We start from the raw sequence: 16892 nt of genomic DNA, 5'->3' as shown, positions 1-16892 counted from the left end.
AAACACAATAACTCTTCAATGTATAATGCTATGGGGACCAAATACCCCATGGTCCAAGTCTGCCTCTGGGATTTCATGTAACAAGAAAATAAGGCTGGAAACTTAAGCAAAAATCCGGGAAAGCAGGTAGACACTAAAGATATAAAATACAAGTGTAGAAAAACAGAGGAGAAGAAAGGATAATAAATAAAAAGGGAACAATCTGAGCAGAACTTGAAGTAAATAAAGCAATATGTTTGGAGTAACTAGAGAGAGAATCCTGCAAAAGGTCTATATAGCCTGCAGATTGATGGAAATGCATTCAATAATATGTTGTTTTAGAAACTTATCAGGAGGAGAATACAAATATTCCATACGCATAATGTCATTGACTTTGGACAGCCAAAGGTATAGACGTCTGAGCTACTATTATCAAATGACACAACAATTATCTCTTATGAACTGAAAGGGAAGTCTTGACATGGTGTAGAAGGAGCAAAATGTATCTAGTTCCATAGTGAAACCTGTCACTTTAATGATCACTCGTGTCACATTCATCTAGGAAGAGGGATAGGTCTCAGCAAGATGAGAAGATATGGAAAAAGTGCCCTTGTCCTCATCACATCTCCAAAATGTGGGGTCAATCTCTGGTATAACAGCATGGCGGCAAGATGGGACACTATACCAGAAGGAAAGTACTGAAGTTTATACTCAGCTCGTTGAAATTTCGAACTTCTGGAAGATTTTTGAGTTAAGATTAATAACTTTGCTCATTGGTCTAGAGGCATGGAAAGACTTAAAGGGGTTGTCTCATGAAAGCATGTGGGGTTATATACTTCTGTATGGCCATATTAATGCACTTTGTAATATACATCGTGCATTAATTATGAGCCATACAGAAGTTATTCACTTACCTGCTCCGTTGCTGGCATCCTCATCTCCATGGATCCATCTAAAATCGCCTCTTCTGGCGATTTTAGACGCGGTTGCGCTGTGCGGTCTTCTGTCTTCTGAATGGGGCCGCTCGTGCCGGAGAGCGGCTCCTTGTAGCTCCGCCCCGTCACGTGTGCCGATTCCAGCCAATCAGGAGGCTGGAATCGGCAATGGACTGCACAGTGAAGATCCCGGCGACCATCTTACTAAGGTAGGTAAGAAGAAGGAAGAAGTCGCCGCAGCGCGGGGATTCGGGTAAGTACTACCCGTTTGTTTTTTTTAACACATGCATCGGGTTTGTCTCGCGCCGAACGGGGGGCCTATTGAATAATAAAAAAAACCGTTTCGGCGTGAGACAACCCCTTTAAGTACACCTACCATTATAGTAATTATTGTAGGGGTTACTCTTTAGGGATCTGCAGAAGAAGAAATATTGTTGATAAGGTTTCTCTAATTGAGCCAGAACTCATGCAAATATCTTCAAAGGGGAATTTGTGGAGTGTAAAAACAGCCATGGGCAGTAATGTGGATAATAAATAGAGCAAGTGACACGGCCTCCAGATTCCCAGGGGGTTTGGCTCCACATTAGACAAAAGTGCCTCTGAAGACAGCCAACTCATGCCTTTGCTCAAGTGGGATATTCTTAAGTGACCTACAGAGATCTAGGACCTGGACAATATCAAGAGCAGAAAAAAGTTTGGATTTGGACCATTTATTTATTTAGGGGGGATTTTTCTTGAGCTTTAATATTAAATGTTATTTTCCTTTTTTTTAAGTACATTTGAAGCTACAATTGTTTGATCGCATACCCAAATGCTTTAAAATCCTTCATATTCCAAAGAGTTTCAAAGTTCTACAGCAGGTTAAATGGCCAGGATCAGAAGTCTCTCAGATCATTTTACAATGGCAGCCCAGGCAATCACATCTTTTGTGCCCTCACGATCACCGGGACATATCGTTACCTCCTGTTGCAGATAAGACACCACAATTAGGAAGTAATGGCAAGTCTAAATGCATCAAGAGGTGAGAGAACAGTTTAAAGCATCAGACTGAGAGTTTCCTTGGTAATTTAGCAATATTAGTAGCTACACAGTTTCCAGGGCTTTTAGTCTTTTTGCTGCATCTAAACCAGAGTTCAGGGATCTGCAGCTGATTAGTATTTTCTCTTTTTGACCTTAAAAGTTTCTAAATTAGAAATGACAAGAAATAAAAGCCTTTAAAATCCAATTTGATCAAATCCTATTTTGCACTAACGAATGGCCCACTTATGTAGCACAAACCAGCTGCAAAGCATCAACTAAAGATACCGACTATGTCTAACGATAAGCACACTTGACACTAATGTAGCAATGAATCAATATGGGGCACACGATTTGCATTTTTTATGCATCAGTCTTCTAAAGGAAAAAAAATAGGTAATGAACAGCTCTATGTGAAAAGCAGCGATCATCAGTGCTACTCTTTAGTAGAATATCGCACATTTTATAATTATGGTAGCTGGTATAAAACACATGCATTCACCATAATTAACTTCCGCGAGGGCTAGCAGAGGTAATGAAACCACACTGTAAAGGGTAATGTCCATAATTGTAAAAACACCATTTTGAGTAAATAAAAGATTTTGTATGTGAAAGGTATAAATATAGCAGAGATGAGTTACATCAGCAGCTATTGAGTTGGAGTACAAATGTAGCAAACATTAATTTGACACCTTATGATGATTTAAATGGACACTAACTTTTCACACAACTTCTGCTGCTTTCCCGCCTACGTTAGGGTCAGTTCAGGGATTCCATCTCTCTGCTCCATTTTTGCAGCAGATAAACTGAAATCTAACGGAACAAACCGATCCATTTTTTCCCCATTCATTTCAATAGGGTTTCAAAAAAAACAGGAAGCAAATGGAAAGGTTCCGTTTGCTTCCATTCTGTATTTCCATTTGTTTTCCGTTGTTTTGAAACTGCATTGAAATCAATAGGGGAAAAAAAAGGTTTCGCTTTTTTCAGTTTTAATTTCAGTTTCTCTCCTACAAAAACGGAGCAAAGAGATTGAAACCTTGAACTGAGCCCTAATGCAGGTGTGAAAGCAGCTTATACTCAGCATTACACTCATTGATGATTGTATCATCACTCTTACAATAAACTTATATTAATTTAATATATTACATATTAATACTTGTATTTTTTTTTTTTTTTTTAAACCAAGCCACTACGGGGGTTCCTTTCCAGCACCTTTGCAATCCACAGGAACATGGTAACATTGCTAGTTACTACAAGCAACAGAGGGGAGCCTTTTCATATGCTGCTTTGCAGCTGATTGGAGCAGGACTCAGCAAGGTAGCATGGGGAGTGTGGGAGAGGATATCCTGGCAGAATGGCTGGTTTAGGACGTGCCTCCCCATCGGTAAGTGGTTTGCAAACAGCAGGGATGCAGAAAAATAGGAAAATCGACATGGAAAAGAGAGTTAATGGAACTCAAACTATGTGCAAAGATCAACTAAGTAACAAGCAATGAAGACCTGGGCTTTTGAAAACTTTTTGCAAGTTTAGGTAAGCTTTACCTACAGTGTACTACAATGTTGTAAAATGAGTTATCATGATGTGTCAGTCCTGTTAACAATTGCTATATCTGTAGCTTATGAAAAGCTACAAATATAAATGATGAATTGTGCTCAACCCTCTTGTGGCATGCATATGGCTATATACATCCTAGTTGCACATACCCTGTGTAGTTAGGCAGTAAATAGTCGTCCATAGCACATGCTATGTATGGAGCCGGATTGGGAGCTGAACCCGCTCCATACACGGCGGGCATCATCTGTCTCTGATAGCTAACACCTGCTGGCAATAGCCGCGATGATAGAAAACTCTAATCGAGGCTGTTAACTCTTTAACCCCTTAGTGACGAAGCCTGTTTGTGCCTTAGTGACGGAGTCAAATTTTGGAAATCTGACATGCGTTGTTCAACGTAGCATAACTCCATAAAGGCTTTACATATCCAAGTGATTCTGACATTGTTTTTTCGCCGCATGTTGTACTTCATTTTGGTTGTAAAAAGAGACCGATATAATTTGTGTATATTTATTAAACGCGCCAAAATTGGGAAAATTTTGAAAAAATTATTTTTTCAAATTTTCAACTCTAATATCTCAAATATGTCCAAACATACTGTACAAATTTTTGATAACATATATATTTCCATCTGTTTATTTTATTCTGAATGCACATTTGAAAAACTTGTGTTTTTTTAACCATTTAGATGACGTGCAAATTTAACATTACTTTTCAGCATTTTGAGGAACACTTTGTTTTCCTGCACCAAGCCAAGTTTGCAAAGGCTCATGAGTGTCAGAATAATAGATACACCCCCAAATGACCCCATTTTAAAAACTACACCCCTTAATGTATCCACTGAGGGGTGTCATGAGTATTTTCACCCCACCGTTTTTTTTCAGGAATTAATTAAATTTAGAGGAGAAAAAATAAAATTTCCTATTTTTGCAAATATGTCATTTTAAAGACATATTTTTTTCCTATAGTGCCCATGAAAATGAGGATTTACACCCCAAAATGGATACCCCCGTTTCTCCCGTGTTCAGAAACATATCCATTGTGGCCCTAATCTTATGTCTGGATGCACAACGGGGCCTAAAATGAAAGGCGTAGTCGGTGTCTTTCAGAACATAAATTTTGCTTGAAGGCGAATGTGTGCAGAAACTCAACCAGTGCCCCCCCTCAGCTGCTACAGCTATAGCGGTGCTTGGGGCAGATACAGATCAGCTTGTTCATGAAATTGTTGACTTTTTGCTTAGATGAAGTCAAAGTTAGCTCATCTTTGCAATTTCGAAGAGCAACCGCTAAAGCAAATAGAGAGTAAAGCAGCCATTTAGATCTTAATTTCCTCGGACTCCAAGAGGTCACAGTCATCAATCTTAACTTACAGGTTTTATGTCAGGTGTACATGTACCTGGTTGATAAAGTGTGAAACTGGTTTCAGGATACGAGGCTGACGACGGAGGTACAGAAATAGAAACTATTTTATTTCAAACAAATAACTAAATGAAAATAAGGTTATGCGGTTTAAGAAATAGCTTAAAAAAAACAATTCCACCTACATTGTAGCATTACATGATGCAGTAATGTGAAGGCGGAAATTATAATATCCTCACACTTCGTATTAGACAATGCGCAATATAACACACTTGAAACAGGATAAATTGAACTTCAGTGCCATCAAGTTGAACAATAATCATGGCTACCTATACACAGTTTGCAAATTATGAAAATGCTAAATAAAACTCTCCACGACCAATGGATTTACGAAGCTTCTCATAACAATGTACAGCAGTCCCAGGTTTGTTCCAAAGGGAAACAACTCCGGCTTTCCACTAACCCCTTCAGCCCTACACTGATAAGTAGCTCAGTGAACAGTGGTTGTTTTGCTTCCTTGTTAACAGGTCTGCTTAATCTCAATAGTCACTCCTAGTGTGCAAACCATGATGGATTTTAATGAGGCCAGCCTCACTTATGACCTGAAGTTGTCCCCTGAAATGTCCTTCCTTGTTCCGGTCCAGTCATGTAGCACCTCTGGTTGACGTAAAGTAGCTGCTCTTGGGATCTTTCAATGACTTTCCTCCAGAACAATCCTCATTCCTCTCTATATCAACTCTATCTGCTGTTTGGAATCCCACTCTAGTGTCTACAGATCATTGCACTTGCCTGTCAGGGTCCCAGTACTCTCTAATTGCAGCCCTTTAGCACCTCAGTAGCCTGTACAGCCCTCTACTCTCTCTCCTCAGTGTCCACTGCAGCCCTCCTGCTGTTTTCTATGCTGCTTAGTTCCACTACCCCCTGTGAAGCAGCAATAGTCCTTTTATCTGGCTCCACAAAATTCAAAACATTTGGTGATGTCACTGTCCTGTGAGCAGGGATGTAAATCTTAGTGACTATAGAACCATTGCTGATGTCATAGTCGTGTGTTCATAGATGGAAAATTTAGAGACTATGGGACCTACTTGAAGGGAGCAGGGACCAGATCCATATAGCTCCCTATTTACCCCATCCGGCAAAGGCTCAAACCATATGAAGAAGGGTAAGGCTAAGCGGCCACAGCTGCAACTGGCTCAGAGCTGCTTTTAAGGTGAAGAACCAGCAGCACTTTCCCCTTACACATGTAAAAGATTTGTTGTAGTAATTTCTGCAACAAAATGTGTCCCATATAGACGCATGGCATTGTTTCTGCAACATATGGGCGTGGATCTATTTATCCACACTATATGAACAAAAATATGGAAACACCTATTATATCTACATGAGTTTGTTCGACATCCCATTCCAAAACCATGGATGGTAGTGTGGAGTTGGGCCTCCTTGTTGGCTATGTAAACCTGCACTTTACCGGGAAGGCTCAAAATATATAGACTTCAGCCACAGAGAATTCTTGAGTTCAGGCACGGAAATTGAACACAAAAGTGTGCTCTAACTTCTTAGTCTTCTCTTCAGTATAGTTTAATGAGATTCTGTATTGTGCAGGATGACTTCTTTTTACCATTTTGAGATACATACACTGATCAGCTAAAACATTAAAGCCACCTGCCTAATATTGGTTAGGTCCCCCTCATGCCACCAAAACTCATCAAACCATGGGCTCTACAAGGTGAATATAAGATCTAAACACTCTCTAGCACCAAGTTGCTAGCAACAAATCCTTTGCGTTCTTTATATTTCGAAGTAGAATGTCTATGGATTGGACTTATTTTTCTAACACAAGCCACAAAGTCTTGATCAGACAGAGTTCTGGGGAATCTGGAGGCCCAATTAACACCTTGAACTCTTTGCCATAGTCCTCAAACAATTCTTGAATGATCTTTGTATCCTATTGCAAGAGGCTACCATGATTCATTTGCCAAGAAGGAGTGTGCTTAGTCTGCAACAATGTCACAGTAGATGGTAGCCTTTAAAGTAACAGCCACAGGAATGGTACGACCCAAGGTTTCCCAGTAGAACATTGCCCAGAGCATCATACTGGGTGGAAAATGTTCTCTGTTATATTTGTTATTACAATCTAAGATTATAAAAACAATGAAGCAAGAAGTGGCAACTGTTCATTAAGATATCACTGTTGTTCTTCCTGATGAAGAGATCGAACCATGGGTGTAACTATAGGGAATGTAGAGGATGCGGTTGCACCCAAGCCCAGGAGCCTTAGGGGGCCCCTAAGGCCTCTCTTCTCCATATAGGGAGCCCAGTACTATGAATAAAGCATTATAGTTGGGGGCCGTGTTATAGGTTTTGCATTGGAGCCCAGGAGCTTCAAGTTACACCTCTGGATCAAACCTTCATTGCTTCTGTACTCCAAGATTGAATGTGAACAGACCAGAGAACCTGGAGAAGGAAGGCTGCATCAGCTGATAGACTGTACCGCATATCTTCTAAGGTATTGTGTCCTGACCACAGCATATAAAGATGGGTAAGGTCATTTGATGAGGAATCACATAAGGCCGAATGCACACGGCCGGGGTGGATTCCGACTGCGAAATCTTGCAGCAGAATCAGACCCTGTGCCCCGACATTGACCCCCACGTAACTGTCTTGAAGTCTTCTTTCTGCTCTGCGGATGTGCCAGCTGGCGCGCCGCACATGTGCAGTGCAGAGAGTTTGCGCTGGTGATGATTGGACGGACGGCTTCCTATGACTGCAATGGAAGCCATCCATGTGAGGCTCGCAGTAGAATAGGATATGCTGCGATTTTCCCCATGAGTGAAAAATCACAGTTGATTTCTGCTCGTGGGCATGGAAAAGCGTTTTCCATAGCATGTCCTATGGGGAGTATTTGCTGCGTGATCCAGAGGCGAACGCTTGCTCTGGATCCCGCAGTGTAAATATGGCCGTGGGCATTGGGCCTTAGGGAATCCATTCCTTTAGATTTCGCTTCAATTAGAGGTTGCTGTGTAAAGCCCTGTTTATTCACTTTTTTTTATACAGTTTTAATTTTGTTTTTACACAATTCACTGCTGATCATACTTTTTCCATTCAACGTTCATGGGTGGCAATGGTTATCACAATATGTAGTATGTTTATTGGTTAGCAAGAAATATATGTTTGACCCTTTCATGATTTAATAACAGAATAATACAGATTATTTTTAACAATAATAAGAAAAGTAATGGAATAAAGATATTTAGTCCATAAAAACAATTCATCATTGACAGAAGGGCAAGAGTTTATCACAATTGTGTGCCTTGAAGCTGACAGTTGAACAAACTCCTTCAAACACTTCACAACCACAGTGGCACCCCAATAGACAACCCCTCCAGGGGAGAGCAGCAGAGTTTCACACTATAATGCATGCTCCGTGTATAGATCCGGACAGCAGGATCCAAAAAGGATCAGTCCATATATTGTGTGACAGAGCAGCAGTATTAGAGGGGTTAGTTTTGCATATACTCACAAGAGGATCATAGGATCAGAAGTATCTTTATTCAAACATGTGTTCCACAGCGCTGCACACAAACACAAACTCCAACTCCACATCGTGAATGGTATATGACGGTTTCTCTTCTTTTTGCTTTACCACTCAGTCCTTGTTTTCTGAGAAATGACAGCCCTAAAGTCTCAGGAGAGGAGGTGTTCTCCTTGGTCTCCCAGCTTTTACTTCAACAGAAAATGTTTGAGACATTTCTTCCAATATCAATTCCATGTTACACTGAATGTTGGCCATGGAACCCCAATGTTTTGCCATACAAAGCAAATGCAATCAAAATAGCTTGGTCAAGCAAGTGCAAAAATTGTTTTATGTAGTATTTTTGCAATTTTTTGCAGAGTTCATCTGCACTACCCATATTGATCGGCATGCTACATCCTTGAGGGGTCTCTGTTCTTGGGAGACCCCTCCTTAAGTAAGTGACTTGTCATTTTCCATAACTATTTAAAACTATTTAGTCTTTATATCCTGGACACTTATTATAGAGTGTCTGGCGTTTGGGGGGCTGCAGCTCTCCACGTATCAGTGGTTTTCAGGTAGCCTTCACATGCCAAATTCCTGTCAGTTTTTTGTATATTGTCACTTTTCCAGAGCGCTCCCCCTTTTCACTTTTTTCCTTTTATTTTGTATTTTAAAGCAGGTCACCTGATTGTGACAAAGTATAATACTTGTCTGTAACTTTTCTCCAACTTCAGTTTGATTGAAATCATAACAATTTGAGACAAAATACGCAAGTCCTTTAATTCTATATATACAATTGTACCATTGCCTGTTTATATGATGCCAGCCCAAATGTGTCTAGACTTGGACTCACACTGCATATCACTTTGCATGTTATACTGTATTCTACTCTTTTGGTTTGAATATATTGTTTCCAAGACAGCGACTAGAGATGAGCGAACGTGCTCGGCCCCGCCCCTTTTTCGCCCGAATACCGCGATTTGCGAGTACTTCCGTACTCGGGCGAAAAAATTCGGGGGGCGCCGTGGCGGCGCGGGGGGTTGCAGCGGGGAGTGGGGGGGGAGAGGGAGAGAGAGAGGGCTCCCCCCTGTTCCCCCGCTGCTACCCCCCGCACCGCCGCGCCTCTCCCCGCCCCCCGGCGCCCCCCGAATCTTTACGCGCGAGTACTGAAGTACTCGAAAATGGCGGTACTCGGGTGCGTAAGTACTCATTACGAGTACGTTCGCTCATCTCTAACAGCGACCCTTTATAGACTTTCTTCAGTTGCATTATGTTGCTCTAATGTAATGCTGGATGAAAAGTGTTGGTATAAATGGATGTAAATGGGCCATATCTCATGAGATTTGGGGTTGGGATGACTGCTTGGGTCAAAAGATCAAGTGTCAGCTAAATGCATGTATTCTCTTAGGCTATGTTCACATGTTACACATTCTCTGTCATATGTGGACTCTGACAAGGATTTGGGTGCCAATTTATCTTAAACTTTTGAAGAGGTGAAATTCATGTTGAAAATCTGCAGCATAACAGTGGCTTCACACGGGCGTATATGCCGCTCCGCTCCCTACTACAGAGCGTAGTTGCGCATGAACAGTTTTTTTCCCTGTCTTGAGTTGTTCAAACTCTGTGCCAAAGTGCAGGAGTTTGAAAAAAACTTGCGGGAAGATAGGTCCTGCCCAATCTTTCCCACGCGTAGTATTGGCTACGGGTGATAACGATAGGGGAGGTCCTATCTTTTCTCACTCATGCTACTATAGGGCGAGAATACCGCCAGTGAAAATGAAATTGTTGAAAGCAATGGACCGTGATAATGGGACAAAAAAACACCCCTATGTTTAATCCCTTAGTGTTCCTTCTGATGACCATATTTGTGTGTCTTTTTGTGCACGTAAAATATACACATGCATTGCGCATAGAATGGAATCCATTGATGAAGCCTATAGGAGGTGTGTAAATGTGCACTTAATATGCACGTAAATGTACAACACGCTACGCATTCCAATGCAAAAAAGAACACTTCTGGACCTCATTGGGCTAAATAGCCTTTCAAATCATGGCGGGGGTGGGTGTCAAAAATTGCACAATATGCCGAAATGCGCACAATTCTACCTAACCTCATTCACAGGGCAAATCATGTGAAGTCACCCTAAATCGACATATTCCATATCTGAAATGCACATTTAATTCCACTTCACGTTCCTCGCAGATTTGTTTCTGCAGCATGTGGGTGACATTTCGTAAACCCCATGCACACGGCTTGCACTGTAGTAGCTGCAGACTTTCTATACAGAACATTCCCAACATTTATGGCACATATAACAAGTGCAAAGTGCAAGTACATCATTATCTGGGAACAGATCGGTGTGGCAATTAGAGATTTCATCGACAATATATTTCCAAGTTTGGATTCTGAACAATTCCCTGCAGAATGCGCATGGCCAGAAGAAGCTCCTCACAGTGAGCCGGTCACCATCTCTTACTTCAGGAATATATGGACGGTATGGAAGCTGCAATAAACTGCTTAACAAAGTGATTTATTTCTAGAACTATCAGATCTACCAAGGTGGTAGAAAAGAAATTGCAGTATGTGATATAGATGTTTTCCTCGGACTGAAAAAGAACTGATGGCTTCTCAGTAAATGAAAACCTGGGTGGAGGTGGCTTCATATTATTCACATTTATTTTGAAAAATTGTCTCCCACTTGTAAAATCAATATCATCCTCGTCTGAACTTGAAGAGAAAATTTGCTCGTCAAAACTTCCTGAACTGCTGACAGAAACGTCAAATTCAAAAGTAGCGACTGCGGCTCTCAGGACTCGCCATTCTTTCCAATTTTATGTTGTGTGGTTACTTAGAAAGAAACAGTGAAAACCACTAAAACTATAGTAACTTTGTGTCATTTCATCCCTAGGGCTTATGTGGATTACAGATCCATATTAATTTTTATTCTAAGGGCTCCTGCATACGGGCGGGGTGTATTCATGTTCGTGGGGGCGTGACGTAAAGCGCTATCCCGTCCTCTCACAAGCACTACGTCCTCTCGTGAGACAACAGTGCCATGTTTGAACAGGCAGGGCAGCCTACTTAGTAGGTAAGTCAGCTCAATTAGTCAACACCGCAAAATCATGCAAGTCATTGTGTAATCCCATTCGGGACACTTGCGCACAAAAATAGAGCATGTCACATATTTTTCCACCCAATGCAAATGCAAGCGCAAAATCACTCCATGTGAGGGAACCCATCAAAATCAATGGGTTTGAATGGATGCGGTCTGTGCAAGCGCAAAATTGCCAGTGTGAAGGAGCCCTAATTGAAAAACTGTTGCCAATGTATTTGCATGGCTGTATGCACAGTTTCGTTTTTTTCTATGGGCATTTTTTGTGAGAGCTCCTTCAGACAACCAGGTGCGGAACTGCTTACACATCAGTGCAACGAATCTGCAGTGTGAGTGGTGTTTTATGGGGTAGATTTGGGCGTGTAACTGCGCATTGTACTGTTTGATCGTGCATGGCCAGGTCACATGCAAGCGCGACACCCATCTGCCACGATCTAAAAGGCTATGTAGCATAGTGAGGTCCAGATGTTTTTTTTTCATGGACTTGCACACATACTAAGTGCACATTTGCACACCTCCTATAGATTTCTATGGGGCCCTTGGTGCGAAAATACTCAGTAAAATAGAACAGTTCTTATTTTTTTCTGCAAGCGCGAAATGTTCGCTCTAAACACATTCCTGGAGATGCACCCATTGACATCAATAACTTCTATTCTCTGCACATGGCATGCAAAAACCTGCACAAATACGATCGTCTGAAGAAACCCCGACCTTGCTGTTTTCTTCAATTCATAGAATGTTGCAACATATCCAAATAGAGACCATTTTTAGTAGATAAAAGACAATTAGTTACATTTATAAATGTCTCCTTTTTTGCATGGGTCACATGTTCATATGTTTTCTAAATTTTATCATTTGTGTTTCAACATTTGAAAACGATCAACAAAATGCAATAGTTAGACATTAGAGATGAGCGAGCGTACTCGGAAAAGCACTACTCGCTCGAGTAATTTGCTTTATCCGAGTATCGCTGTGCTCGGGTCTGAAGATTCGGGTGCCGGCACGGAGCGGGGAGCTGCAGGGGATAGCGGGGAGGAACGGAGGTAAGATCTTTCTCTCCCTCTCTCCCCTGCTCCCCGCTGCGACTCACCTGTCAGCCGCAGCGGCACCCGAATCTTCAGGGACGAGCACAGCGATACTCGGATAAAGCAAATTACTCGAGCGAGTAGTGCTTTTCCGAGTACGCTCGCTCATCTCTATTAGACATTTAATATGAAAAGCACATGAAAAATGTACAAGTCAAATCAGCACACAAAACAATGACACATGATATGAAAACAAAGAGCATACAAATTGTAAAAGAAAGAAAACAACCCATATTGCACATCTGTATTTGATCCCTACTTTTAAGCACAAGTGTGAATGAGCCCTAAAGGGAACGACGGCAGAGGATGTATTCTCCATCGAAAATCCAGAAAGTATTGATGGAAAAATCCACGGGTCAAAGAGGTGAAATTCCCTCAAAACATCCATTGTATAAATGGACATGCAGGTCAGTTAACTCTGTGAATTTACTCATCATATGGAAGAGATTTAGTGAAATCGGAACTGTGTGTATGTGATTGTATAAAAAACACCTGCAAACTCTCAAAGAAGTAGAATATACAAATACCAGCATCTTCACAATGACTTCAGTTACAGCTATTACAAAATACACACTCAAATAATCACAGGATGATAAGGCTGGGTTCACACGGGGCAGATTTGCCGCAGAATTTCCGCCAGCCATGTGGACGAGATTTTTAAAAAGTTTTGTCCACATGGGGTGACAAATCCGTTGCGGCAAAGCATGTCCATTCTTTTTTTTTCTACTGCAGCCTCGCTTTCCTCTATGGGAGAGTTGGCCGCAGCAGAAAAGCATGCTGCAAAGCCGCTCCAAAACCCGCAGCACTTTGCCGCGGGTTTTAAAGCTGCACTCTCGCGGACTTAATCTGGCGTTTTTATCGTTGAGGCAAAACTGCTAGATTTCTGCGGAGAATAGGACCCTTGGGAACCCAGCCTAATACAGCTGTGTTCTATATTTATTCCAACTTTGTAGACGTACCTATCTCTGACGCTGACACTGTAATATTGTACCAGGGGATCTCCTCCCGGTCCAGTCTTCTTGTTGTCCTAATTGCCCCATTTTTTGACTCAATTTCAAAAATCTTCTCTTCTTGTAAATTATTATCCATGAAATATCTGTTAAGATCAAGAAAATAGTTTACTGAGGATGTACACAGCATTTATGTTATAGAAACACATGAACACAAATTCTTAATGTTTCTTTGTTGCATATTTTATGTAACAATTGCATTACTGTACTAAATACTATGCAGAACCGAAAACATGGAGGGAGCTCGCCTCTAGGGTTGGCAAGCATCATGAACGACTCTAATAACAACAACGTGACTAAATACCTACCTACACACATTTACATTTCCTACTGCCCACCTAGTGTAATCTACAGAATCTATATGTATAGCACATGTTATAGAGGCATGTGTCTCACTTGTTATAGCTGCAAGGTTGAAAAAGATAAGCAAAATGCAGAGGTGGAATGGAATGCAGAGGTGGGCTTATAAAGAAGGGGGTAGAAGAAAATGAAATAGAAGAAGAATAGGGAGGAAGAGTAAGGTCACTCTAAATTCAGCAGAATTTTTTTCTTAATTTAACTACTAGAGATGAGCGAGCATACTCGTCCGAGCTTGATGCTCGTTCGAGTATTAGGGTGCTCGAGATGCTCGTTACTCAAGACGAGCACCACGCGGTACTCGTCTCGATTAAACGAGCACTGACCATTGAATTCAATGGAGCCGGCAATACAGCCGGCTCCATAGAAAGCAATGGGCTGCCGGCGATCGCAGGATGAATTGTCGGGAAGGGCTTAAATATATAAGCCCTTCCCTTCAATTCATCCAGAAATGTGTAAAAATAAAAAAATATATATACTCACCTTGTGCCGGCAGAACGATGTTAGCCCATTGAATTCAATGGAGCCGGCAATACAGTTTGACATTCAGCTGAGAGCTGCCCCTGAGCCAATCAGAGGCAGCACTCACTCACTCATTCATGAATTCATGAATGGGTGTGAGTGAGATCTGCCTCTGATTGGTCAGGCTGTGACCAATAAGAGGCAGCTCATTCAGCAGGCGGGGATTTTAAATCCCCGGCTGCTGAATACTACTCACAGCTGTTCACAGCAGTTCAGGAGGACTGCAGCCGGCCGCGCTGAACTCCGTCTGCCGGGACCAGGTGAGTATATATATATATTTTTTTTACACATTTCTGGATGAATTGCAGGGAAGGGCTTATATATTTAAGCCCTTCCTGACAATTCATCCCGCGATCGCCGGCAGCCCATTGCTTTCTATGGAGCCGGCTCCATTGAATTCAATGGGCTAACATCATTCTTCTCTGCCACAGCTGTTACAGCTGTGGCAGAGGAGAACGATCTTTACGCTGACAGTTGGGGGGGGGGGTCTCACTCTTGCCACTATTGTGGCTTAATAGTGGGACCTTGGAACTTGAGATGCAGCCCAACATGTAGCCCCTCGCCTGCCCTATCCGTTTCTGTGTCGTTCCCATCACTTTCTTGAATTTCCCAGGTTTTCACAAATGAAAACCTTAGCGAGCATCGGCGATATACAAAAATGCTCGAGTCACCCATTGACTTCAATGGGGTTCGTTACTCGAAACGAACTCTCAAGCATCACTGAAAGTTCGACTCGAGTAACGAGCACTCGAGCATTTTGGTGCTCACTCATCTCTATTAACTACACATTGATGGACTGTATATATGGGGCTGGCCTTAAAGGGTGGTGAAATCTGTGTTGGGAAATGTTTGGTTTGCACTGCACATAGCATTTCCCAGGGTGGCCATAAAATTCAATTTTATTCTCATCTGGCCAGTGTCTGTGAGCTTTGGTGGACGGCCCTCTCTTGTCAGGTACATTGTATTATAACATTGTATTAAAAAAAACCATTTTTTTAAGGCTAACTTCACACAGGCGAGCGTGATATCAGGCCGTGAATCACTGGCATGGATATCACACAACTGAAGGAAGCAGTGCAAAACTGAAAAGCATGGTAGGAGCTCGCCTTTAGGGTCGCCGATGGTTGTGAATGACTAAACGGCTAACAACAACAGATCATATGACAATTTAATTGTATATCAGGGGATCTTATTCAAACAATTATGTGACTTATGAAATTAACTGGTTACAAAAAAACTCATTTAGGGGTTTGATACCAAAGAAGGTGAATACATGAATATATGAATGCATTTGCACTCGTAGTTGTTCAGTTTTTATTTATTTTTTAAACAAGATCTTTTTGCATTCCGCTGTAATAATTTGGAAAATGTTGTCGTTAAATAAAATCTCAATTAAAATCCATTTTAATTCTGGGCTGTAAAGCAGCAAAACAGGAGAAACTCCAAGGGGGTTAATATTTTTGCAAGACACACTAACTTCCCAAGTTTATTGATTACAACTTATTTTGCCATCAAGGCATAATATTTCTGTTGAATTATTATGGCATTCAGCAATCGCAGCGAGTAAACTTCTAATCAGAATGCAGGAAATAAACACTTATTGTATATATATAGTACAGTCTATAGCATATAATACTGCACATTACATACAGAAACCCATACAAGCCAATAACAGGATGCACATAGAAATTGCAAATTCAAGGATGACTTTTAATAAAGTGATGTCACCTGTTGACTAAACAAAGCGTTTTTTTTTAAGCATATCTAAGGCTCCTCTTAGACAAGCCGATTATCTTTTCAAGGATCAAATGAGCGAGGTACATCATTGCTAACTCATTCGCCCTTGTTCAGCTTGTTTAGACAGGCAAATACATTATCGGCTTGTTCAAACAAGAATCATTGAGGGCTTGTTCACATGGGGGAATTCACGTAGCTAACTTACGAGAGAATCCCTGTAGCAGGGAGAGAGAGGGGGGTAGGGCTAGAAGGCTTCACTGAGGGATTCTCCAAGAGCAAGGGTAGAGAGGGTGGGGCTAGAGGGAACTGCCATCCAGACCGCCCGCTCTACCCTTGCTCTTGGGGAATCCCTGGAAAACCTCTTTAGCCCTGCCCTCTCTCTATCCCCACCCTCTCTCTTGCCCCGCTACAGGGGAATTCCTCTATAGCGGGAGGGGGGTAAAGGGTGGAGCTAGAGAACTCTCTGAGCGATTCTTCCATATTGGGAAGAGAGAGAGCATGGGGCTAGAAGAATTCCTCTGTAGGGAGAAAGAGAAGTTCCCCTGCAGGAAAGAATTAAAGGAAATCCCCAGCAGTGGGGAAATCCCTTAATCTCACCTGCAGAGGAACCCTAACATTGCGCTGCTGTGGATTTCCTTTTTCTCCCCTGCAGGGGAAACCTGGTATCGCTGCTGCTCGGGGATTCCCTCTTCTCCCGTGCATGGTAACCTCTC

General features: G+C 41.8%; 1 protein-coding gene across 1 annotated transcript in view; it reads right to left on the bottom strand.

The window, feature by feature from the left end:
• The window catches only part of CDH18 (cadherin 18), a 396260-nt gene that overhangs the window by 50699 nt on the left and 328669 nt on the right, over positions 1 to 16892 (bottom strand). The window contains exon 7 of the mRNA XM_066579192.1: positions 13513 to 13649. Within this exon, the coding sequence (XP_066435289.1) occupies positions 13513 to 13649 (137 nt within the window). The remainder of the gene's footprint in view (positions 1 to 13512; positions 13650 to 16892) is intronic.

Source organism: Eleutherodactylus coqui, chromosome 9 (genome assembly GCF_035609145.1).
Source record: "Eleutherodactylus coqui strain aEleCoq1 chromosome 9, aEleCoq1.hap1, whole genome shotgun sequence".
NCBI classification, from domain to species: Eukaryota; Metazoa; Chordata; class Amphibia; order Anura; family Eleutherodactylidae; genus Eleutherodactylus; species Eleutherodactylus coqui.
Note: the sequence above shows the minus strand (reverse complement) of the source record. Positions and strands in the feature narration are given on the sequence as shown.